The sequence below is a fragment of the Solea senegalensis genome, linkage group LG3 (genome assembly GCF_019176455.1).
Source record: "Solea senegalensis isolate Sse05_10M linkage group LG3, IFAPA_SoseM_1, whole genome shotgun sequence".
Lineage (NCBI taxonomy): Eukaryota > Metazoa > Chordata > Actinopteri > Pleuronectiformes > Soleidae > Solea > Solea senegalensis.
In genome coordinates this window covers 12575306-12599665 of record NC_058023.1, presented here as the reverse complement: position 1 = coordinate 12599665, position 24360 = coordinate 12575306, and the positions used below count along the sequence as shown (strand labels likewise).

The 24360-nt window shown below is 41.1% G+C and overlaps 3 protein-coding genes across 3 annotated transcripts; 1 reads left to right on the top strand and 2 right to left on the bottom strand.

Moving 5' to 3' along the window:
• Positions 1 to 261: 261 nt before the first annotated feature.
• Positions 262 to 5937, bottom strand: LOC122766692. The gene is made up of 18 exons (XM_044021765.1): positions 5806 to 5937; positions 5682 to 5737; positions 5518 to 5607; positions 4547 to 4674; positions 4337 to 4468; positions 3787 to 3858; positions 3543 to 3707; positions 3375 to 3474; positions 2950 to 3164; positions 2196 to 2555; positions 1993 to 2110; positions 1556 to 1761; positions 1354 to 1471; positions 1107 to 1276; positions 934 to 1028; positions 721 to 872; positions 438 to 611; positions 262 to 367 (listed from the first exon to the last, which is right to left on the bottom strand). The coding sequence occupies exons 1-18, from the start codon at positions 5826 to 5828 to the stop codon at positions 324 to 326; spliced, it is 2418 nt and encodes an 805-aa protein (XP_043877700.1). The 5' UTR covers positions 5829 to 5937; the 3' UTR covers positions 262 to 323.
• A 161-nt stretch (positions 5938 to 6098) lies between these two features.
• Positions 6099 to 10161, top strand: LOC122766693. The gene is made up of 19 exons (XM_044021766.1): positions 6099 to 6241; positions 6320 to 6375; positions 6560 to 6649; positions 6761 to 6888; positions 6974 to 7114; positions 7189 to 7260; positions 7349 to 7519; positions 7617 to 7713; positions 7793 to 8007; positions 8075 to 8225; positions 8291 to 8499; positions 8585 to 8702; positions 8769 to 8974; positions 9051 to 9168; positions 9250 to 9422; positions 9498 to 9580; positions 9654 to 9772; positions 9853 to 9990; positions 10074 to 10161. Exons 1-19 carry the CDS (start codon positions 6219 to 6221, stop codon positions 10112 to 10114), a joined length of 2349 nt encoding a protein of 782 aa, XP_043877701.1. The 5' UTR covers positions 6099 to 6218; the 3' UTR covers positions 10115 to 10161.
• Positions 10162 to 13473: 3312 nt separating this feature from the next.
• On the bottom strand, positions 13474 to 23893 carry LOC122766112. The gene is made up of 33 exons (XM_044020740.1): positions 23833 to 23893; positions 23612 to 23736; positions 23395 to 23538; positions 23006 to 23056; positions 22442 to 22808; positions 21964 to 22181; positions 21549 to 21702; positions 21096 to 21319; positions 20890 to 21007; positions 20298 to 20512; positions 19473 to 19590; positions 19192 to 19361; positions 19004 to 19101; positions 18867 to 18927; positions 17243 to 17340; positions 17108 to 17163; positions 16941 to 17030; positions 16699 to 16826; positions 16463 to 16600; positions 16319 to 16387; positions 16067 to 16234; positions 15901 to 15997; positions 15613 to 15827; positions 15395 to 15545; positions 15121 to 15329; positions 14918 to 15035; positions 14646 to 14851; positions 14452 to 14569; positions 14198 to 14370; positions 14040 to 14122; positions 13848 to 13966; positions 13624 to 13767; positions 13474 to 13552 (listed from the first exon to the last, which is right to left on the bottom strand). Exons 1-33 carry the CDS (start codon positions 23852 to 23854, stop codon positions 13527 to 13529), a joined length of 4491 nt encoding a protein of 1496 aa, XP_043876675.1. The 5' UTR covers positions 23855 to 23893; the 3' UTR covers positions 13474 to 13526.
• Positions 23894 to 24360: the final 467 nt, after the last annotated feature.

Sequence of the window (24360 nt, the reverse complement as noted above, 5' to 3'; positions counted from 1 at the left end):
TTTAAGGATAAATCACAGCAAAATCATTTATCAAAGCAAGGTAATTGCTTGTTTTGATGAGAATGCTTCTATGACATTGTTAAATTCCCATGATGTTTCAAAATTACTTGTCATAGCAGTAACTCCACAAGTAAGGTAACATTGTGGACTTCACTTTAAATGCTTTTGCCATTTCATGCCTCAAAGTCTAATGGGCAGCACCTTGACACCCAAGGCCAGGATTAAAAATTTAACCGCTAACATTGAAAATTGATAACATGACACAACTTAATTACAAAACAGCTTTATTTTATTACAAATTTAAATATTAAAAAAAAATTCCTTTAATTAGCCAAGTTCACTTTGGTTTGAGGGATTCTTCCAGGTCCTGTGGAAAGATGTCAAAATATAATGGATTCTTTGGAATAAGAACAAAAAAAAAAAGTAGTCTTGTTTACCTCTTCTCATGGTATCAAGGTTTCTCACTCGTGAAACCTTGATGTAGCGAACGGGAGGGTGGAAAGCAGGTTGAAATGCTGAAGCACCACCAGGTTCTCTGGTACTTGTTGTTGCAGGTGTAGTAGGTGTGGTGTGAAGAGCAGTTGTTGGCTTGAGGGTGGTGATCTGTGGCTCTAAAGTGCAGAAACCAAAAGAAAAGTGAAAAAAAAACTCATCTAATGAAAGACTGACGAGGTTAAGACCATTATATGTTATGTCTGTTAACGGAGACAACTACTGCACCTGTCATGGACAGCCAATTGTGGACAATGCGGCCAAAACCAGCCATTTCAGACTCAAACTTGTACATCGAGAAAAGGCGATGGAGCCCCGCCAGAGGATACGCACACTCGACTATCACTCTGTCAGACAAGGTCTGATTTACTGCCATGGGTCTGAGGAGAAACATTTTTAGTCCTCGAACAGTTGTTACAAGAAATTGGGGTGTTGACTCACCTTTCAGTAGAATTGTTAGGAACTGCTTTGCTCACACCAAGGTCCTTCTTGCTGTGGAAGATCTCATTTTGATAGATCACATTCCCCTGGTCAAGCTAAAAAGTTTGAATAGAAGACCAATGACACAGCCAATTCTTAAGGAAAAATTCAAACTTTGTTGTGAGAAAAACTACCATGACTCTGGATCCACAGCCATTAAGAGGAAAAGTGAAAAGAGCACTGGTGTTGTCTGCTTCTTTGGGTCCACAGTATATGTCAATGAGGTTGCTTCTGGCTGGGATCCCTCCGTGTTGGAGATAAGATAAGTCAGCCACAACAGTCATCCTGCCATCAGTTGAACACACTGCAAAGAAGCAAGAAAAACCAAGTCAAGCACATGTCGAGTCACTGTAGAGAAGTCCACCAACTACACGCCCTTACTGATGAACTCTGTAGGAGTGAAAGGACAAGTCTTGACTGTTGATCTCCGGACCTCTGATGTTTCACGATCCCTCACAAGGATCTCAAAAGTGCCAAGAAATCTCTTCAAAGAAATGTTCTGCAAAATAAAGCTTGGTTACCCACAGCACAACTGCTGCAATGCAGCGCAAAAGTTAACACTTAGAATTTTCTTTCATTCTACCTTGTATTCGTATCCATGAGTGAAGAGCGGCACCTCGAGCAGCAGACTCTGGCTGTCGTTGATCATGGTGTAGTTGTGCCGAGCTGCCAGCTCAGGTGTCAGCCGGTCTGAACCGATACTGATGTACCACAGGTAGTCAAATGGCCGGTGAGTTAGTCTGAAGCCGACGCCAGACTCTGAACAGGAAGCTTCAAACGCTGGAGGAGCTGTTGATACAGTACAATTAATGCCCAGGAGAAGGGATTATAATTTCTCAATCAAGAACCAACTTTATGTTTATGTGTGAAAGTATGTACAGACAGCTGAAGTCTCATTTCCAAAACAAGTAACATGCAATTGGCTTGTGATGTGCAACTGCTTTACTTTATAACAAAACAGCAGCAGAAGAATTACACACCATGGACTGTGTTATTGCATAGATAGAATTTGTGACTTACAGGCATCAGTTAGTGCCATGACTGACATCTGGTGGTAGTAAGGCCCATTATCAGGCAGAACCATCAGTGTGTAGTTGACGTCCAACATGTGCTTCATGGCTGCATCTTCTTTGGAGAACTAGGAAACCAGAGATGTAATTACTGACCTCATGTGGTCTACAGGATCTCAACACTACAGTCATGGACCAACACCTATATTTTACCTGCTGTACGACAACAGGGTCATCAAAGAGCACTGTCAGAGTGTAGCCATGGGTGTTGTTGTGGTGAACAACTTCAGTGACGTTGTAGCCGCTTGCATTTGTAAACGGAGCCGTGAATGTGTGTCCATTCAACTCCACAGCAGTCAGCTCAACATCCTCGGGGACATCTCCCAGGTAGACGGTGAAGAGGCCTTCTTCAAGTGCCGTTTGGTTGTTGGTAAAAAGCGGCCGTGGCAGCAGAGGAGTGGTCATTGTCCTGTGAACTCTGACTTTGGTCTCTGCATCGTCTTCATCCACCAAGGTTTGTTCCAAGCAGAGATTAAAGGTGTGCAGCTCATAGAGGTCACCATCCACAAAACTCTGTAGGGCACATTTGCAAGGCTATAATTTCACACAAAAAACATTTCCATTACAGAGTAGATCAGGTGAACAGGGACTACGCCTTAAGCTCCACACCTTCAAAGCTAAACTTGTTGCCTAATTCGGAGAGTTTGGCACTACAGTCAACAGAAAGTAAACAATAAAAAAAGTGAGCATTTCGCCGTGTTCAGCCAGTCAAATAAGGACTTTCAGCTGTCCCAGAGTCTGTGGGGGTGGACACTGGGACAAGGCTTTTGAATAACTAGCAACTTCAGATTACTTGATGATTTTCCTTTAACCAGGAGATAATCTGGACACATTTTCATTTAGATTCTGGCCAGGTCTAGTGTACATCCCCTCTCAAAAGACATTTATGTGACATCAGTACTCTGACCTTCCTGTGTCCTCCTTCAGCATTAAAGGTGATGCTGATCTCAACTGTAGCGTTGTGCGTCTCCACAAGGTAGCCTCGCTCCTCTGCTATGGTCTGCTCCACAAGTTCACCGTCAACCCCAATGTTGACCTGTGAGCCGTGAACACCAGACACCAGAGGGTGCAGCACCTCAGGAGTTTTCCATACCATGTATCCATCATCATATGAAACTTCATCTGTGGAGGACACAAATATGACGGATATACTTGTGGGTCGATGAAAGGAACAAAGACTGGTAACACATTAACAGTGTTATTTCGTGACATAATTAACACTTTCATTTGAAGGTATTACGCCAATGGTAACCATAATATTACCTTCCTATAAACCATAATTACAGTGCACAAACTGGTTAGTGGTAAAGTATCAAACATTGTAATACTGACACACGGAGCAGGCAGTCACAAGGTCGATCGTGAGGACAACCCAGCGTTGTCTAGAGAACAACAGAGTAGCATGAACCACTTCCACTGGAACATCGTTGACCTAGAGAGAAACAGTTCAAATTTAAGTGCCTTGAACTAAACGCCTCGACATTTTAAACCGTGATTTACCTCCGTGCGGAATGAGTGAGGTTGTCCATACGGCATACGCAACACAAGCCTTCTACCCAGCAGTTTAAATGAATAGCCCTGCTTGTGAGCTTCAGAGAGGTTCATGGGCATCGACTGCTCCTCTGTTCCGTGAAACACCACCTGCCAGTCTGAGGTGGCCAAGGCCTAAAAATGACACAAGGACGTGGCAGCTAGAGATGACAGAAGTCAACACTGGTGATAGTCCAACTGTGAGTTTACATACAGCTTTATCAGCAGCACTCCCATCTTCCTTTAGTGTCCCAAGTTGACATGCGATGTCACTCCACACAGACACCTGAAGAGAAGTTATAGTCAACTCTTTGAAATGCATGTGATTCAGCAAGGTAAACCAGGAAGCAGATTGTTAAATTGGCCAGTCAGAGAACACTCATAATTAAACCATTTACTGCAACAAATGAAAATGCAGTCAGAGTTTGGGGTGGTAGTCTTTAGATGTGCTCTGGACCTGTCAAGCAGCATGCTAGGACAAAGGGGGAGCACAGTCGGGAGCCCCGCCCGCATATACGGGGTGGAGTGGCTCAGTGGTTAAGACCGGTACCCTGTGTGCGAAAGACCTCATGGTCGCAAGTTCGACTCCACCCCTGGCTGATTGTACTCAATTCCATTGTAAGTCGCTTTGGATAAAAGCGTCTGCTAAATGACATGTCATGTAATACATGAGTGAGACCAAGTTAAAAAAACAGCTAAAATCTTGCCTCTACATGTGCAATGTCCCTAATGCAATAAATAAATATCCAAGATATCAAACTTACTTCCATGTAGTCATTATCACAAGAAATCATTCTGGGAGACTGGACTGAACAGGTCTTGTTGAAGGTATAGAGGACCTCCTCTCCAGAGGAGTTTGCAATCAGGTTGAAGTTGAAGGAGAAAGCGTTCTCATCCTGACATGGGAAAGAAGAGGACACATCAAAGCAGGGTTCTTTATGGGTCACAGACAGTTTGGAAGCATTTGTACAAACTTTGTGGTCAGTGTGACAGCTGGCGTAAGAAGCTTGCAGCTTCACACGGGCCTGCAGAGGGAGAACACTGACAGCGTAGCCACACTCCGTCGAATACTGCGCAGTGATGGGGTACGCACCTGTTCCATCTGAAAAAAAAAAGGCAATCAGATGGCAGACTTCACCCCATTCACACAAGCCTCTGTCAGCCTGTATGTGTAATAGACTCTGTGGTGCAATAGTATCTGACTCCAAACCTGAAGGTTGCGTTCAAATCCACGTCAGTGTCAAAATCTAGTCTATCACAAATTCTAACAAGCCTCTGCTGTCTTATGCAAGTGCGGGAGCACAGAGACACCAAAAACAATACTTCACTCACACTCTGTGGGGTGAAGTAACAAAAGTTGGTCCATATAAATGCTTCAAAATATTAAAAAAAAAAAAATCTGCCCAAGCAATGCAAGTGTAGAATAAGTTATTAAGACCATACCATTCTACAGTTATATTATTTTATAAAGTGTGCCTTGAGATGCAGCTCTGCAGCAGACGACAGTCTGTTGAATACTCAGTGATTTTATTGGGGACACAGTAGGACTTCACAGCAATCACTTTCAAAATCAAAAGGGTAAAAGCAACTAGAAAAATCACAGAGGCTCTAGTTCTTTGTCAATGCCATGTGATGTTTGCAATCAATACTTTGAATGGTGTCAGGTAACTTCACATCTATTGCAGTATTAAACTCCAAATTAAATGATGACAAATGAAAAACAAAAATCACAATTTGCCTAACAGCTTTTGAAATACAGACAAGCTGGCACCAATAACCATGATCAAAGTCACTTAAATTCTTTGTTCCACACAACTTCAGCAGGTCATCTTGACTACATCTACAAACCTAAATGCCTAGTGTTGCTGCAATGTACCTGGTTATGGTTTGCATTTACGAGCAGTTTAACAGGTGTACCTAATAGAGTGGGCAGTGCAAGACTCACCAACAGCCTCAAAGCGAGGTTCCTCTCCAGTGAAGTTTAGATCAACAGCTACCATGAAAAAGCCATCACGGCACTCCATATGACGAACTCCTGTTTGAACAAACAAACTGAGCTCTTGATGGGAACATACCAGTTCTTGTAAATCTATAAAAAATAACAATTACCTTCAGGAATATGAGCAGTATCTACAGGCAGCCACGCAGACAGGAGAAGAGCTATGCTGGAAGAGACAAGGCAATCAATTACAAGCAGAATAAACACAAGCATCTGTTCATTAAGCAAACATACCCAAAACAAAACCCAAGGGCCATTGTCACTTTAATTTGTTAACGGTGTCTAAAGCTAACTAGCTAGCTAACTGAGCTGCTAACAAACTACACCTGCCTCGGCCTAAAGTGAACAAATTGCTGGTTGTCTGCTTTACCAGCTTTTATGAGACCATTTCTTCCCACAGAGTTGACCTCTCACCCCGTCAGCTGAAGATGATTAGTGTGATTGCTAACGAGCTGCACATGTGACTGCATCTCCTGGGAACCCCTGATTGGTAGCTGCATGAATTTACCTATAAAAACCGGTGAGGAAGACACCAAGATCATGGTGTCAGTGTGACTACAATCTATCAACTTCTGTTTGTGCTGGTCAGCAGGTGTAGTTTGTTAGCAACAGCGCTAGCTTTAGACACTGCAAACCCATCAGAGATTATGGCTTTTGGGTTTAACCTTGGGTAAGGTGCTATACTTGCATTTTATACATTAAATAGGAGGCAATTCTTTGTGACTTAAACATGGTGTTTTTCTTACAGGTTAGCTCTGCTCCTGTCTGTGTGTCTGTGTACAAAATGTGGTCAGATTCCCAATGGTAAGAACTAAAGTCTGACATAAATACTTTATATTCCCCCAAAAAAGACACCTTGTTTGGATACTGATAATGGTCATGGATTTTTTTATTTTTTTATTTTTTTTTTTGACTGGAGTACTTGAATAATAAAATATAATATACTTTTTTTCTTTTCCATTAACTATAATAACCTTGTTGGATACAGAACTTCATCACATGGAGTGCCATGACCGTTTCTTCGTGATAGATGTTGATCTCTCCCTCACTGGGGATGTACCTCATTTTGAGGCTGTTGGTGAGTCGTGCAATCCTTCCTTTTTATGGATGAAATACTTATGCACTTTGAATTAATGAGAATTAGTTGCAGCCCAATAACAAATGCTTAATTTTGCCTGTTTCCTTCCAGTTGGAACAGGCGTGTACCCCATCACAGAGCAGTATGCAGCCGTGTGTGGTTACAGTGTCAGTGTTTTCCCTCTGCAAGGCCATGTGGAGCTCAGGGCCTCTTACTTTAGCTGTCACACTGACAACATAGTAAGCCCACATGACAAATTTTGTACGTGTTTCCATATATAAAGTGTGACTTGTATTTTCCCACCATTTTTCTACTGCCTTCTAGGATGACGAAGTGTTCAAATTCCACTTCAACTTAGTGGCGAACCATGATGGAAAGGAGGTCACTTATGCTTTGAACAAGACCTGTTCTCCCACTCTGCCCTGGTCACCAAAAGAAGTGACCTGTGAGATGAACTACATGGAAGTAAGCCTGGTCTAATATTGTACATTCATATGGAAACCATTTCAGCTGCTTCTTAAACCCTGAGTCTTCACTAGGTGTCTGTGAGGAGTGATGTGACGTGTCCAACAGGGACGAAGCAAGATGACTGGAATGCCGCTGTCCAAACTGTATGTTGACCTCACCTGGTACATGTGGGCCTTGGCTGTTTTTATAGTGGGTTTTAAAACATTGTGGCACTTTAATTGTTCCGTCTAGGCTTATACTTTAGCCACCTCAGACTGGCAGGTGATCTTTCAGAGAGGGGAGGAGCAGTTAATGCCCATGAACCTCTCAGATGCTCGCAAACAGGGTTATGCGTTTGACCTGACAGAGAGAAGACTTGTTTTTCGTACACCATATGGGCAACCTGACTCATTTAGCATAGAGGTAAATCAATTTTTTTTTAAATCTTTTTTTTGTTTGAATTGAATAGAACTGCGATGCCTGTAATTTTAGATGGTTCTGCTTCTTAATCTCCCTCCAGGTGAATGATGTTCCTGTAGAGGTGGTCCATGCAACTTTGTTCTCCAGACAAAGTTGGGTTGTCCTCTTAGTTGACCTTGTAGCTGCCTGCTCTATGTGTGAGTAATGTAATTTACTATAGTTAGTCTTAGATTTACAAATGGGTTTATAAGTAATACTGTTCTCTTGTAAAATCAGATGAAGGATCATATGATGGTGGATACATGGTATGGAAAACCCCAGAGTTGCTGAACCCCCTGGTGTCAGAAGTGCATGACAACACACAGGTCAACATTGGTGTCAATGGTGAACTTGTGGAGCAGCCAGTGGAGGAGCGAGGCTATGTTATTGAGAAGCACAATGCTACAGTTGAGATCCACATCCCTTATAATGCTGAAGGAGGACACAAGAAGGTATGGCAGTAAGCAAAATCGTTTATGCTTTTTATTCAGACTGGATGTTAATGCTAGTATCTTGCAGAGCCTTGTGATTGGCGACCTGTACGAGTACTACATCTTTGAACTTTATCTGGAGCAAATCTCCGTGGATGAGGATCACGTTGACACCAGGCTACGCTTTCACAGGACACTTGCCACTCCTCTGCTTCCACATCCTGTTTTTACTGAGAACCGTGAGTTTCCTGTAAACCCCTGCTTGTGTTGATGCAAACATAATCTGATTGGCTCTTGATTTCAGGAACAATTCATGATGAACATGTGTTCACCGTCTACCTGGGAGATGTCCCCGAGGATGTTGCGCTGACTGCTGTGGCGTTGAATGGACACACATTCACAGCTCCGTTTACAAATGCAAGCGGCTACAACATCGCTAAAGTTGTTCACCCCAACAACACCCATGGCTACACTCTGACAGTGCCCTTCGATGACCCTGTTGTCGTACAGCAGGTAACAGATGTGCATTTGTCCTTGACTGTAGTGTTGAGACGCTGTAGACCACATGAGGTCAGTAATTACATTTCTGGTTTCCTAGTTCTCCAAAGAAAATGCAGCTATGAAGCACATGCTGGTCATCAACTACACACTGACGGTTCTGCCCGATGATGGGTCTTACTACCACCAGACGTCAGTCATGGCACTAACTGATGCCTGTAAGTCACAACTCATATTTCACCGTCTGCAACATTGAGCAGAGATTCATTCTACTGTATCAACAGCTCCTCCAGAGTTTGAGGCCGTCTGCTCAGAGTTTGGCATCAGCTTCAAACTGGACCATCGGCCTTATGACTACCTGTGGTACATTGGTATCGGTTCAGACCGGCTGACACCACAGCTGGCAGCTCAGCACAACTACAGCATGAGCAATGACAGCCAGAGTTTATTGCTCAGTGTACCACTCTACACTCATGGATATGAATACAAGGTAGAATGATTACAATGTGTAACTCCTGTACTGCACTGTGCCAGTTGTGCTGAACATGACCAAGCTTGTTTTGCAGGACATTTCTTTGAAGGGATTCCTTGGCACGTTTGAGATCCTTGTAAGGGATCATGAAACATCAGAGGTCCAGAGATCAACCATCAAGACTTGTCCTTTCACTCCTACAGAGTTCATCAGTAAGTAGAATCCAGTTCTTCTTGGAGTGGGAGGGGTCTCTGTTGGTTGAATGATGCGTTTTAAAATGCAACTCTCTGCAGTGTGTTCGACTGACGGTAGGATGACTGTCATGGCTGATTTATCTTCGTCCATACCACGTGGTGAGATCCCTGCCAGAAGCAACCTGGTCAACAAATACTGTGGCCCCAAAGAAGTAGATGACACCAGGGCTCTCTTCACATTCCCACTCAACAGCTGTGGATCCACAGTCAAAGTCAGTTTGATCATTAGACCAACCAAAATTGCATTTAAATGTTCTGCACTAACCTTTAGCCTTTAATTCTTTCAGCTTGGCAAGGACTCTGTGACCTATGAAAATGAGATCTTCTTCAGCAAGAAGTTTCAATCGGATTCCAGCAATGTTGTAGCAGGGTATAAATCTTCAACTGCGGTTCTCAGTCTCCTGACTGAGCTATGAGTGATGGCATAACTGTCTGTTCTACAGGGTCAAACTGCAGTGTACATATCTTCTGTCTGGGCTCCATCGGCTCTTCTCGGTGTACAAGTTTGAGTCTGACACAGTTGGCCTTGGACACGTTGTACATTCTGCACACTCGACTGAAGGTAGGTGGCTCTCTTGTTGCACTGCATTAATCCAATGACTGAACATGTAGTTTACTGATCTGTTCATTTTTGCTGTACAGTAGAGCTACAGGAACCCATGGCGTTCACTGCAGTGCTTCAAACACCACTGCCTCCTACCAGACGTTCAAGACCAGCTTACCGTCTTCCTGGTCAGCAGATCAAAGTCTTCAATTACATAAATAACTCTTTAAAGAAAGGTCAGTATATTTAAAAACTATATTATATATTTAAAAAAATATTGACCGCAAGACCCCTGTAAAATGCCCCTTCTCTTTTACAGGAGCTGTACGATCTTCAAAAAGCAAAGCGAACATATTTTAAAGATGTGGTTTGAGTTTTAAATGTGAATAAACTGGTATATAAAACAATCACGATCATGTTTGTAGTGTTGAGCTTGTGCTGCCTAACATAACAATCAACTGATAATGATGGCCGAAGCAAAATGGGATGAGAATTGAAGAGTTCCTTGGGTTAAAGTGACTAAATGTGCTTATATAAGCACTTTGCAGACCCTTGCATTGGGTGAGGAAGTGCCACAGGAGGGATCCCTCAAGACAGACGATACTTTTTCCAAATGTGCTTTATCCAGTGAACGAAACAACCAAGTTCTGATTCACTGAATGGCCAATTGGGGGGCTAATGTTTTGTAATACTGAAACTTATAAGCAAGTGCCTTCTCAGATGGCCTGATACTGTAGACAGCTGAAAATGCTGAACCACCTCCATGTTACTCAAAGACTACAACTGTTAAATGCCATCATGTGCACTGCACAACTTTTTATGTTCTCAGAACCAAGACCCACTGTTTAATTTGGATAAGACATTCACTCTCTCCAGTCTAAAGGCAAACAGTTTGGCTTGCAGTGACCAAGGTCACTGCACAGCAAGGATGGACACGTTCCCATGGTTCTGGCAATTGAGGCATTTGAGACGGCCTTCTCATTCATAAAAATGTGTTTTACAATGTGGGACAAGGGCTATGCAAGTTAAACATAACATGTATCTAGTTAAGTTGGTTCATTTAGGTGAGTCAAACTTCTAGTCTATTCTGCTCCATGTTTCCTTAGATTAGTCTCACCAGCAATGTGATGTGTTTTAGGGGGTGCATTGCTTCCTGTAACATTGCATATGTTCATGTGTCAGTCTGTAGGCTGTGATTTTTACCTGGTACACTAACATATTTAACCTCAGCAGTGTTACACATTGTATTAATTTCTTGACTTAGATTTGGCTCAGGGATGGTTATTGCATTTTTATTATGACTGAATACTTGATGTTTTTGAATCTTGCACCAACTATTAAAACTAATTTTAATGTCAACTAAATGAAAAATCTAAACTATAACCTAGAAGGCCTTGACCACTGAAGGCCACTCACTGGGTCTGTAGGAAGCACATTCAGTTTTTGTTCTTCTGTTATTTTGCTGTGTACCTATAGCTGGTAGAGCTAGAGACATTAAAGTTTGAATCAATGGACTGTATTCACGCTTAGGCTATGGTTTAGGGCAGGGGTGTCCATCTCAAATGACCTGGGGGCCAATGAGCATATAGTCTGGTCAAGCGGACCTAAAAATTATTTAGTAGCCAGTGGGCAATATAAGATATTCATTTTATTAGACAGAATTGCAAAGCAAAAGTGCTTGTTTTGATATAAAAACATTTGATGCACAAAAACAGAATTGAATAGAAAATTTAGCAAATGACAAGGATAATTATGATTAAAACAGCATAAATGTGTAATTTCATGTTGAGTACTACATTTAATAAAGCAATGATTACAACCAAATGTCATATTACTATTATAAAAATATTGCCGGCAAATACATTTAGTCTTATATTCTGTCTATATTCCATCACCTTGCACAGTGGTGGGCGAGCCGCATGTAATCGATTGGAGGGCCACATGTGGCCCCCGGGCCACCACTTTGACACATGTAGTTTAAGGTTTTGAGGAGGTTACAAATGGAGAAACAGGCTAGAGTCTTGAACTGGGTAGCATATGATCCAGAATTTGAACCTGCTAGATTGGATGGGGGCTTTAAACAGTGGCGTCAGGAGGGGTCACAAGTCTTTTTGCTCTCATCTCAAACGGTAATTTTCAGAGTTACGAGTTAATTTCAGACACATTTGGACTGGAAAAGCAGGACTTCCATAGATAGCTGCAAGCCAGAGACTATTATTATAAAACATTAAATAAAGAAGGAATACAATTTGATTTCTATATTTCATGATGCATACAAAAAAAGAGACCATGAAAATTTGGTCTCAAGAATATATAAAAGTATATAAGCCTCAAAAATCACTCTACGATGTACATTAAACAAAAACGGGAGAGGGAGTCAGAAACCCAAATATCAGAAGAGATCTGGTTTGAAATATGTGAGACACAAGCGAATTCAAGATCGTTAAGACAGTTCGGCTGGAAGAATGTAGTGAGATTTTTCATAACTCCTAAAATAACAGCACTGCAAACAGGTACAGAGCCGAGGCTTCTGTTTGAGGCAATGTGGAACCTCTACGGCTAACTACTTTCATGGTTTTTGGGCTTGTCTGAAAATCCAGTCATTCTGGAGGAAGGTGTCAACCGAGGTTAATAAAATAATAGGGGTGAATTTAGATTTCTCTTTTGTTACTTTATATCTTGGTAAAATTCTGGAAACAGTCCTACACAATGACAAATACTTATTGGAGATTATTTTAGCAAGTAGTAGGAAAGCTATAACCAGGAAATGGTTGCAACTAGATCCGACAACATTGGCTCAGGATCATTCAAGAAATTTACTGTATGGAGAGACTTACATTTGTTTTAAGACTTCAGTTTGAGAAATGTACCAAACACTGGAAAAAATGGATTGTGTATGCACCTTGAATAGTGTGACATTATACCATGATGTATGTGTACTATTTTATATGTAAAAGAAGATTTTGATGATGATCCCATGTCTTTGTACATGTAAAATACATTTTAAAGTTAAAAAAGTTTGATACAGTTGCCAACGCAGCTGCATGAGGTTGAGCGTACAACTTTGTAGTATTTTTTGTGTAGTAAGGTGTTTTGTATATCTTCCAGTTTGATGCGTCTTTTCGGTCTGGGGATCCTTCATTTAATGTATAAACCTCAGCCCGTTTGTGTATTCTCCATGCAAGTAGTTTTTTTAGACTTGGGGCCATTCTCATAAAAGTGGTTTGATTTAGCTTTCTTCCTCTCCATTTGACTTTAATAGTTTGTTTAGTTTCTAGGATAAATCTAGGATCTGAATGTCATACTATACATCAGGTTTATTCTAATAATTAAAATGTTTCCATAGTTTTGGAAAAAAACAGAACATTTACTCCATTTGATATTAAATAGCCACCCCCCCAGCACTTGCTTTTTCAAAAGATGAATCAGTATTTGAAAGATGGGTTTTTACCAAAGTGTCTTGTTTCTCTCTTCATTTTGGCAATTGCCTTGCTTTCTTTAAAAAAAAAAAAAAAAAAAAAAAGGATTTAAACCAACCATGCACATTGACTAAAAACTTTATACTCTAAAAGTAAAAACCCCATACTTGCTGTTATATTGGAGCTTTGACGAGTCTCATATTGTAGAATAACTGCATCTTTAATCTCAATTTGAATGGGCGTGTACACAAACCTTGTCATGTGGATCCCCACATTAAATATAAAGTTTCATTCCACATACAGCATTTAAGGATATATTTTATTCATAAAAGAAATCATTCAACCAAAACGCACTAGGTTTGTGTTGGTCCTCTGGCTCCTGAGAAGAGAATTAAACATTAAACTCTTACAAGTCACATTTGGGGGAAAAAAAACAAAAACGCAACTAACCTTTTGCCAACTTCAAAAATTTGAAGACTTTGTACAGATTAGGACGGTAAGCAGGTTTTCCTAAGGCAAGTCTTGTCTGTCGTCTGGTAGGAGGCAGCGTTGTTTGAAGCACTGCAGTGAACGCCATGGGTTCCTGTAGCTCTACTGTACAGCAAAAATGAACAGATCAGTAAACTACATGTTCAGTCATTGGATTAATGCAGTGCAACAAGAGAGCCACCTACCTTCAGTTGAGTGTGCAGAATGTACAACGTGTCCAAGGCCAACTGTGTCAGACTCAAACTTGTACACCGAGAAGAGCCGATGGAGCCCAGACAGAAGATATGTACACTGCAGTTTGACCCTGTAGAACAGACAGTTATGCCATCACTCATAGCACAGTCAGGAGACTGAGAACTGCAGTTGAAGATTCATACCCTGCTACAACATTGCTGGAATCCGATTGAAACTTCTTGCTGAAGAAGATCTCATTTTCATAGGTCACAGAGTCCTTGCCAAGCTGAAAGAAATAAAGGCTAAAGGTTAGTGCAGAACATTTAAATGCAATTTTGAGTGGTCTAATGATCAAACTGACTTTGACTGTGGATCCACAGCTGTTGAGTGGGAATGTGAAGAGAGCCCTGGTGTCATCTACTTCTTTGGGGCCACAGTATTTGTTGACCAGGTTGCTTCTGGCAGGGATCTCACCACGTGGTATGGACGAAGATAAATCAGCCATGACAGTCATCCTACCGTCAGTCGAACACACTGCAGAGAGTTGCATTTTAAAACGCATCATTCAACCAACAGAGACCCCTCCCACTCCAAGAAGAACTGGATTCTACTTACTGATGAACTCTGTAGGAGTGAAAGGACAAGTCTTGATGGTTGATCTCTGGACCTCTGATGTTTCATGATCCCTTACAAGGATCTCAAACGTGCCAAGGAATCCCTTCAAAGAAATGTCCTGCAGAACAAGCTTGGTCATGTTCAGCACAACTGGCACAGTGCAGTACAGGAGTTACACATTGTAATCATTCTACCTTGTATTCATATCCATGAGTGTAGAGTGGTACACTGAGCAATAAACTCTGGCTGTCATTGCTCATGCTGTAGTTGTGCTGAGCTGCCAGCTGTGGTGTCAGCCGGTCTGAACCGATACCAATGTACCACAGGTAGTCATAAGGCCGATGGTCCAGTTTGAAGCTGATGCCAAACTCTGAGCAGACGGCCTCAAACTCTGGAGGAGCTGTTGATACAGTAGAATGAATCTCTGCTCAATGTTGCAGACGGTGAAATATGAGTTGTGACTTACAGGCATTAGTTAGTGCCACGACCGACGTCTGGTGGTAGTAAGGCCCATTATCAGGCAGAACCGTCAGTGTGTAGTTGACGACCAGCACGTGCTTCATAGCTGCATTTTCTTTGGAGAACTAGGAAACCAGAGATGTAATTACTGACCTCATGTGGTCTACATCATCTCAACACTACAGTCAAGGACAAATGCATATCTCTTACCTGCTGTACGACAACAGGGTTATCGAAGGGCACTGTCAGAGTGTAGCCATGGGTGTTGTTGGGGTGAACAACTTTAGCGATGTTGTAGCCGCTTGCATTTGTAAACGGAGCTGTGAATGTGTGTCCATTCAACGCCACAGCAGTCAGCGCAACATCCTCGGGGACATCTCCCAGGTAGATGGTGAACACATGTTCATCATGAATTGTTCCTGAAATCAAGAGCCAATCAGATTATGTTTGCATCAATACAAGCAGGGGTTTACAGGAAACTCACGGTTCTCAGTAAAAACAGGATGTGGAAGCAGAGGAGTGGCAAGTGTCCTGTGAAAGCGTAGCCTGGTGTCAACGTGATCCTCATCCACTGAGATTTGCTCCAGATAAAGTTCAAAGATGTAGTACTCGTACAGGTCGCCAATCACAAGGCTCTGCAAGATACTAGCGTTAACATCCAGTCTGAATGAAAAGCATAAACAATTTTGCTTACTTCCATACATTCTTGTGTCCTCCTTCAGCATTATAAGGGATGTGGATCTCAACTGTAGCATTGTGCTTCTCAATAACGTAGCCTCGCTCCTCTGCCACTGGCTGCTCAACAAGTTCACCATTGACACCAATGTTGACCTGTGTGTCACGTATATCTGACACCAATGGGTGCAACAGCTCAGGGGTTTTCCATACTATGTATCCACCGTCATATGCTTCTTCATCTGTTTTTAAAATGGAAGTGTGACTTGTTAAACTTATTTGTAAATATTGGCTAGAGAAGATTACAATACTCACACATGGAGCAGGCAGCTACAAGGTCAACCACGAGGACAACCCAGCTTTGTCTGGAGAACACAGCTGCATGGACCACCTCTACAGGAACACCATTCACCTGCAGAGAGATTCAACTCAAATTCTGATTTGAACTAAATGCTTGCACCATACAACTGCATTGAGTTACCTCCTTGCTAAATGAGTCCGGTTGTCCGTACGGTGTACGAAATACAAGCCTTCCTTCTGTCAGGGAAAACACGTAGCCCTGCTTACGAGCTTCCGAAAGGTTCATGGGAATCAACTGCTCCTCTCTCTGAAACCTTACCTGCCAGTCTGAGGCAGATGCAGCATATGCCTGGGGAAGGAGAACGCTTGTATAAAAAGAATAAGGCACTTTGACTGCCTGTTCAAGCTCAGTGGTACTAATGTTAAAACATACAGGTTTTAGAGAAGCTTTCGAGTCTTTCGTTGTTGCAGATGGACATGTGACTTCACTCCTCACAGATACCTGAGCAGAAACCACAGTTAAGCATCACCTGAAACTGATCTCAGAGTTTTATCATGGAGGTGAAACTGAGCTTACTTCCATGTAGTTGACTTCACATGTCATCTCTCTGGGAGACCAGGGCAGAGAGAGTGAACAGGTCTTGCTGACGGTATAGGTGACCACCTCTCCATCACGTACTAAAAGCAGGTTGAAGTTGAAAGTGAAGAATTCATCCTAAGAGACAGAGAGAAAGGCCAAGAAGAGCAGTCACCAACAGCTGTGTCCCACTGCTTTGTATTTCCACAATATGTAGATATGAAACTAGTAGGCACTTTGTTGTCAGTGTGACAGCTGAAGTAAGAGGCTCGGAGTTCCACACGGCCTTGTAGAGGGAGAACACGGGCAGTGTAGCCACACTCGGCTGCATACTGCTCTGTGATGGGATACACGCCTGTTCCATCTGAAGAGAACCAGATTAACATGACATGGCGGAGCGTCCCAGCACTAGTCAAATAATGAACTCCCATTTTCATGCAACACTGATGGATTTGATGCTCAAATTCTTGGGACTCACCAACAGCCTCAAAGCTAGGTTCCTCTCCAGTGAAGGAGAGATCAACAGCTATCATGAAATGGCGATCATGACACTCCATACGATAAACTCCTGTATGATCAAACAAATGCTCAACCTAGGCTAAATTTTTTATTATGGGTCTTAAAAGCAAATATTTAAAATCTTACCTTCGGGAATCTGATCACATTTCACACATGACCACACAACGAGGAGCAAAGCCAATCTGTAAAACAGAAACAAGTATAAGACACAGACAATATGATGACAAATTCCTTTTGAAAAATCAAACTAAAACACCTTACCCAAAGCAAAAGCCAAGAGCCATAATCCCTCGTGTGTTGGCAGTGTCTAAAGTTAGCACAACTGCTAACAAACTACACTTGCTGACCAAGACAACAAACTAACCCTGGTCACACCAGCACCATCTGTTCACACTAGTGTCTCCTTAACCAGATTTTATAGGTCAGTTCATGCAGCCACCAATCAGAGGTGCTCAGGAGATACAGCCACATGTGCAGCTCATTATCAATCAATTATCTTCGGATGATATGGTTGGAGCTCTTTTCACTTCCAGCCTCACTGATAAAGTTTACAAGGACACATTTGTTATAAAGAACAGAACCTGTCCAACTGAATATGATAGTAAATCATTTTGTTGAACAGCTCGGGTACTGGAGCATCAGAATTAATAAGGTAGATATTCATTTAGGGTCACACAGTTGGTGTAGTGGTTAGCACTCATGCCTTTGCAGCAAAAAGACCTGGGTTCGCACCCCGGTTGGAACAAGGGCCTTTCTGCCTTTCTGCATGCTTTGTGTGTGTGTGGGTTTTCTCCAGCTTCCTCCCACAGTCCAAAAAACATGCAACATGGGTATTAGGTAAATTGGACACCATAAAAATTGAGAGTGAATGGCTGTTTGTCTCTACGTATATGTGGACTAGTGAACGGTCACAGGGCGTGACCCCCACGTGAGATTGGCACAGCACCCCCTGTGACCCACCTGTGGAGGATAAAGTGGTAGAAAATGGATGGATATTTACTTTAAAGCCTTTAATGTCGCCATTTTGATATGTTTTTGCAGGAAAAACACAGGTGTTACTGATCACAACACAATTACAGTTCAAACTGAGGAAACTAAATGGAACTCATCCATCCACTGTCTACCACTTTATCCTCCACATGGTACTAAATCATTATTAATTTGACTATGTACATCTGTAATGCTTTTTCCTGCTTTGACCTGTCAAAGGGTCACAGCAGTGACCGTTTCACTTTCATTGACACTAGATCACCGACACTATTTGTGCAAGCAAAGCATCAGTAGACAAGTGTCGAGTGTATCAGGAAACTCTTTAATGTGTATTTAAACAAAATTAAAATACAAAATGACTGTCAATAAAAAATAATAAATTAGAACAAATACCTAATAGGGTATAAAACAAAATAAAACTGTTTTCATTTATTTAATTTACAGGCCCAGTATATAGAAACAACCGTGCAGAGCATGAGCAGCAGCAGGATAAAGGCATGAATCCATGTAATCCGCACTGAAACTCCAGATAAGAAACAAAATTAAACATCACTGTGTTGACATAGCTGATATGTTATACCAGTTAGAAAGTAGATTGAAGCATTTGTGGAAAAACATTCAGCATTTGAATGATTTTAAATTGTGTTGTCAAACATTTGTTGTTCTACATATTACAGTATATATATTTAATCTCCATTTTCTCTGACCAGGATGGGGAGGAGTTTTGATAAGTATTTTCATAGATGACATAGATCGGAAGTAAGAAACAGATCCAAATTATCTTAATAAAGAATAATAAATCAGCTTAACGCCAAAGATACATACCTGTGTTTGTAGGGTCCCTGTATATGTGTTTCACTGGCATCAGGGGGGAAAGGTCCAGTGATGATTACACAGGATACTGGATTGTAAGAGTACTGCTATCGTTTGCAGGGTAGAGACACTGGATTGTTAATCTAAAACAGAAAGGACATTCATAAAACATAGTTTGGGTTTCAGAAAGACACACTGAGTTCTGTGTTGTTTTCTCACTTGTACGGAGAATCCCTATGTATAAGTGGATCATCCAAGGGCAGAAAATCTTGGTTGTAACTGATTTGGTTTTCATACACCAAGACATTTCCCTCTGTCTAAAAAAAGAAAACATGATCAGATCACAGAGGATGCAGGAAAGTACATTTTCTGTTTTTATTTTTTGAAAAAATTAAAATCAAACTCACAGTGACAATTGTCCCACAGGAGTCCACGCTGAAGTTGAATAGAGCTCTGGCACTGTCCGTCTCCATGGGAACACAGTTGGGGTCCAAAAGAGTGGTTCGGTTGGGGTGAGTGGGCGGAATGGTGTGGGTGGTGTCGACCACTGCCACTATTCTCCCTTCTGGCAAACATACTTTGAGAGGCACAGTGTGAGTGTGAAGGCAACGATCAACTACAATATAAACCTGATGGTTAAATATAATAACAAGCACAGATGTTGATGTTTAATGATGTCACCTTGTACCTAATAGTTCTCTGACAGGAAAAGTGCAGTTATGGACAAGACTGTCCTGCACTTTCAGAGACTCGGCATCCACAACGAACACTTTCACTCCAGCCACAAAACCCGACAATGTCAACTCCTACAGTGGAAGAAAATGTTCTCAACTGTAGCCGCAAAGCAGAGACGGTACAAGCCTCTCAAAGGAAAGTTCACAGTAAACACTGTAGACATTTTGTAAGCATTGATGATTTAAGGAACAAATGCATCACATTTTTGCTACATATGAGAGGTCATTTACATAATTGCAAATACAGGTGGCATATTTTTTGATGGCTATTAAAATTAAAAGAGAAAAAAATGATTAAAAGGTCCAGTGTGCAAGAAATAGGGACATCTAATGATGAGACGGCAGAGTGCAACAAATGGAGGACTCCCCTCTGTCCTATGCACATCAAGGAACTACAGTGGCTTTCACATACAAGAAAAGATGTTCTTCTTCATTTGCATAGTAAGCTTCTGACTCAAATGTCAAGTAAAGAAGGCTGTTTTGTCTGTTCATGCTGTAGTAGAAACCTCCAGCTAGTACATGAAAAAGGCTTTTTACAAAAACCTAATGCATTTTATTTTTAAGCAATTAAACCCTTATACAAACATACTTTTGGGGTATCCTTCAGTATCTCCTATTTCTGCCAATACACACTGCTAATTGCTACACACTGGACCTTTAAAATATTGCCTTTTAATAAATCAGAAACTCAAAATGGTCCTGGAGATGAAAACGATGCTAAAGGGTAAGACATTTTTGAATTACAAAGGCAGAAAAAAGGGAACAGAAGACAGATTCACCTCATAATTTAACCCAGGGCTGTACATCGGAATCTCCACAGTTAAGTAGTCCTCTTCTGCCTCAACCATGAACCCACCCATCTCCACCAGGTACCAGTCTAGCTTGCGAGCTCCGAGAAAGAGCTCCCACTGCAGCTCATCCTGGGCCCTGTGGTGCAGCAGCACCAGCAGGCTGTTGGCTGTGCATTTCCCCTCCAGTCTGGGGGAACCTGAACCTGGAGCAGCAGCGAAATAGGAAGGTAAATCAGACATTACTATTGGGGAAACTCTGCTAGCAAATTTGGACCACATACTTGTTTGGCTCCACCAACCAGTAAAGTCACAATCTCATCCTTTTCTCCTGAGTTGTGGCAAATTAAGTAATTTCTTCTAGTTGACAGTGACAATTGAATCTGCTAAAGTTAAAGAAACTCTCTAAAGGTGATCTGGGATACTTTATTCATTATTAGGACAGACAAGGTGAAAACCTATTAAAAAAATAATCAATGAACTAATCACATGCTTTAACGGCAGCGAGTACACCTACAGTCAAATGAAATACACCCATATTATTAGTGTGGTGATGATTAATCAAATTGAACATACAACTTACCTGTGTACTCAACACTATGCTCTATGGTGGTGTGATGGTAAAACACTTCTCTATTAGGTAAGATGTTAAGAGTAAAGATGAAAGTGAAGCTGTACGTCCTATAGCCACCACCTATATACTGGGATTAGACAGCAGATTGTTTCAAATATGTTTGAATGTGACATTTAAAAAAACAAATGAAGATGTTTAATGTTTGTGACTCTCACCTCAGGGATTATTTTTGGGTGTGACAAGAGGAAACTGACATGGAAGTAGCTCCCATTAATGTGGTAGAGCACGGACACCGCTAGATCTACGTCTCTCTGTGTTTGTTGACTTTGGCTCCAAGTTAAAAGGTCACCACCACTGTCTACTGTCACCGTCTGGAGGACAACATCGGGGGCAAAAGGGCCAAAAGTCACAGAAAATGTTCCCTCTGTTGCAACTCTGTCTGGAAAGAAAGAAAGAAAGAAAGAAAGATAAATAGATGGATGGATGGATGGATAGATGGATAGATAGATAGATAGATAGATAGATAGATAGATAGATAGTTTATTGATCCCAAAGGAAATTCAAGAGGGAGACAGGTCCATATTGGTGGTGTCTTCAACATGTTTGTGTGGGTAATTTTCTATGACATGCACGATCTGTCATTTTTTGTGTTTTACAAATGACCTTACCTCTGGTCAAGACAGGCGTTTGAGGGATGAGAGGAGTCCTAAGGAGCCTGAGGGAGCGATGCTGTGACAGAGGCCAGTGCTCATCCTCCCACTGACTCATGAAGAATAGATCCACAGAGATGGACTGACTGTACTGTCCTTTCACAACACCACTCTAAAAATAAAACACCATAGCAGTCATACTACATAGGAAACTACAGATCTGCAGATATGGACTCTGCATCGTATTAAATATTTCAGGTATATATATGTATATGTATATACATATACACATATATATATATATATATATATACACAGTTTAAATATATATATATATATATATATATACATATACATATATGTATATATATATATATGTGTATATATATGTATATACACATACATATTTAAACTCTATCTCCGAATTATATACCTTAATGTGTCCATCAGGGGCTCCTACAGGAATCCTGACTTCCACTTGCCTCTGCTGCAGGTTGATCTTGTATTGTTTCTCTTTCATGTCAGATTCACTCAGCGCTTCACCGCTAATTCCGACCCTTACACCTCTGCTCCTGAACTGCCCACGAACGAGAGGAGACGGAATAAAAGGGACAGTCCACAGCAATTCAGACCCATCTGCTGTCGCCTCATCTGTGGGTGAGAAAGGGAGAGAGAGGAAAAGAAGTTTATAATATTCACTCATTTCATGATAAACTAGAGGAGCACCAACAATACGGGGTGATCCACCTCCTTTACTTTAGGTATGAGCCTTCCTGAAGAAGACACAGATATTAACCTTAAACTTGTATTTATGGATTGTGATGTACAGCCCTAGAGCTCAAAAGTAATTTCCCCATATCATATCTTATAAGAACATTTTTATTAATAAGCCTAAATAAAAGTGTACTAACCCAGGGTACAAGCAACAGTGGCGTCAACAGCAAAGAAGTTGCTTTGGTGTTGGTGCAGGGTAATTGCACTGACAATCTCCAAATCCACTCCACTGTCCTGAAAAAAACAGAAAGACCGCGAGAAAACAAAAACACAATAGGCAAAACTATAAATAAATAAAGGATGCCCATCTAATCCAGAGTAAACATTGCTGTTCCTGTGTACCTTCATGATGTACGAGAGAGCAGAGGAATAGGGACAGCGGAGGATTAAATGTGAGCCACGTATTGAGATGTGGTAGCTAAGAGCAGCCGCCTCTGTCAGAGACATCACCATGGCTCCTTCTGGTGGCTGTTTCTCCCTATGAAACATCACAGCTATTTCTGCCTAAGAAAAGAGGCACTGTTGTCAACTTAACTGACATTATCTAAAATGTCAAGCAGTGAGACACCAGTTAAAAACATCCCACAGTCATTCACTTGATACAGGCATGCAAGATATTGTCTCATCTTACAAATTCAGTACCACAATTAAGATGTTGAGTAAATAATGAAGCCAATGTCTCTACATTTGCCAGTACTTACCGTTTTATTATTTTTGGATTTTATAGTCAAGGTAGGTAGCTTGATGGACACCTAAAGAGACAAAACACAGTCTTTGTGTATCTTGACAACTTCACACATAGTGAAGTTTAAAAACATATCACACAACTCTTCTAATAAATACAGATAAATAACAATGAAAGACTCCATTTCCATTTTTAAACCCCAGAAAAAACAGTACTTTTTAGTTTGTAAATACAGGTAACTCTGATTCATTCCAACTCTGTATGTTTTGGGATAAAATCCATTTTGTAAATTAGACATGCAAAAGGGAAGGAAGGGAGGGAAGACTGGAGGAGTTCTCTGTTTGTTGCTTACTGTAGTCTCACCATTACAAATTCCTAATTCTTAGACACTGACTTTTACTTCACCTCCATATAGTTTTCTTCACAGATGAATTCTCTGGTACTCCACTGGCCTTGGAGAGAGCAGTGGAGCTGGAAGGGAAACAGTTCCACCTTCCCTTCTGCCTGGAGGTTCACAAACCAGACACGCAGGTGATAGTCGGAGCCCATCTGCAGAATTATACATCTGAGTTTCAGGAGAAGAGAACAATTATGCAAGAGACAAAATGTCGGCTAACTGTACTTGAGTGTGGACATGGCAGGCCTGGAAAGAGGCACGAAACACGAGGTCTCCAACATCATTGATTAGGACGGTGTAACCACAGAGTGTTGCCTGCTCATCAGAGAGGATGTGGTATCCATGCTGGTCTATTGAAAACAGAAAATTAACAATCAGCTGGAAGTATGAATCATTATCAACAACAACACAACAAACATGTGCAGGATGACAACGAGGACGCATACCTTCAAAGTCAAAACGGATCATTGAGGAGAAGAAGCTGGATTTGACAGAGATCCAAAAGTGACGCTCCAGGCATTTGGTCTTAAAAGTTCCTGAAAATATTAATAAAGGCATTTCTAATCGCATTAATGAAAGTAAACTCTGATATATAAACCAAAAAAAATTGAAAACAATTTCCATCACCATTATAAGGATTTTATGTTGTTAATATTTAACAAAAGGGAAAGAAAGGAGATTTAATCACCTATGCACCCATACACCTTCAAAACCCCACCTATTTAGACTTGCTTTTAATGTGTTTGTTTGCATTTGTTAAAATACAAATAAAATATTTTATATGTGTAGGGTTTTTATTAATATAGTACTATTATTATTATTATTGTTGTTTTAAATATTATAAAAAGTGGTTTCATTATAATATCACTCACCTGTGGGCACTGGAAGGGTCCTGACAAACAGATTTAAGACTAGGAGAAAAAATACTCTGAAGCAAATACATATACATATATTCATGAGTCTTGCATACTACA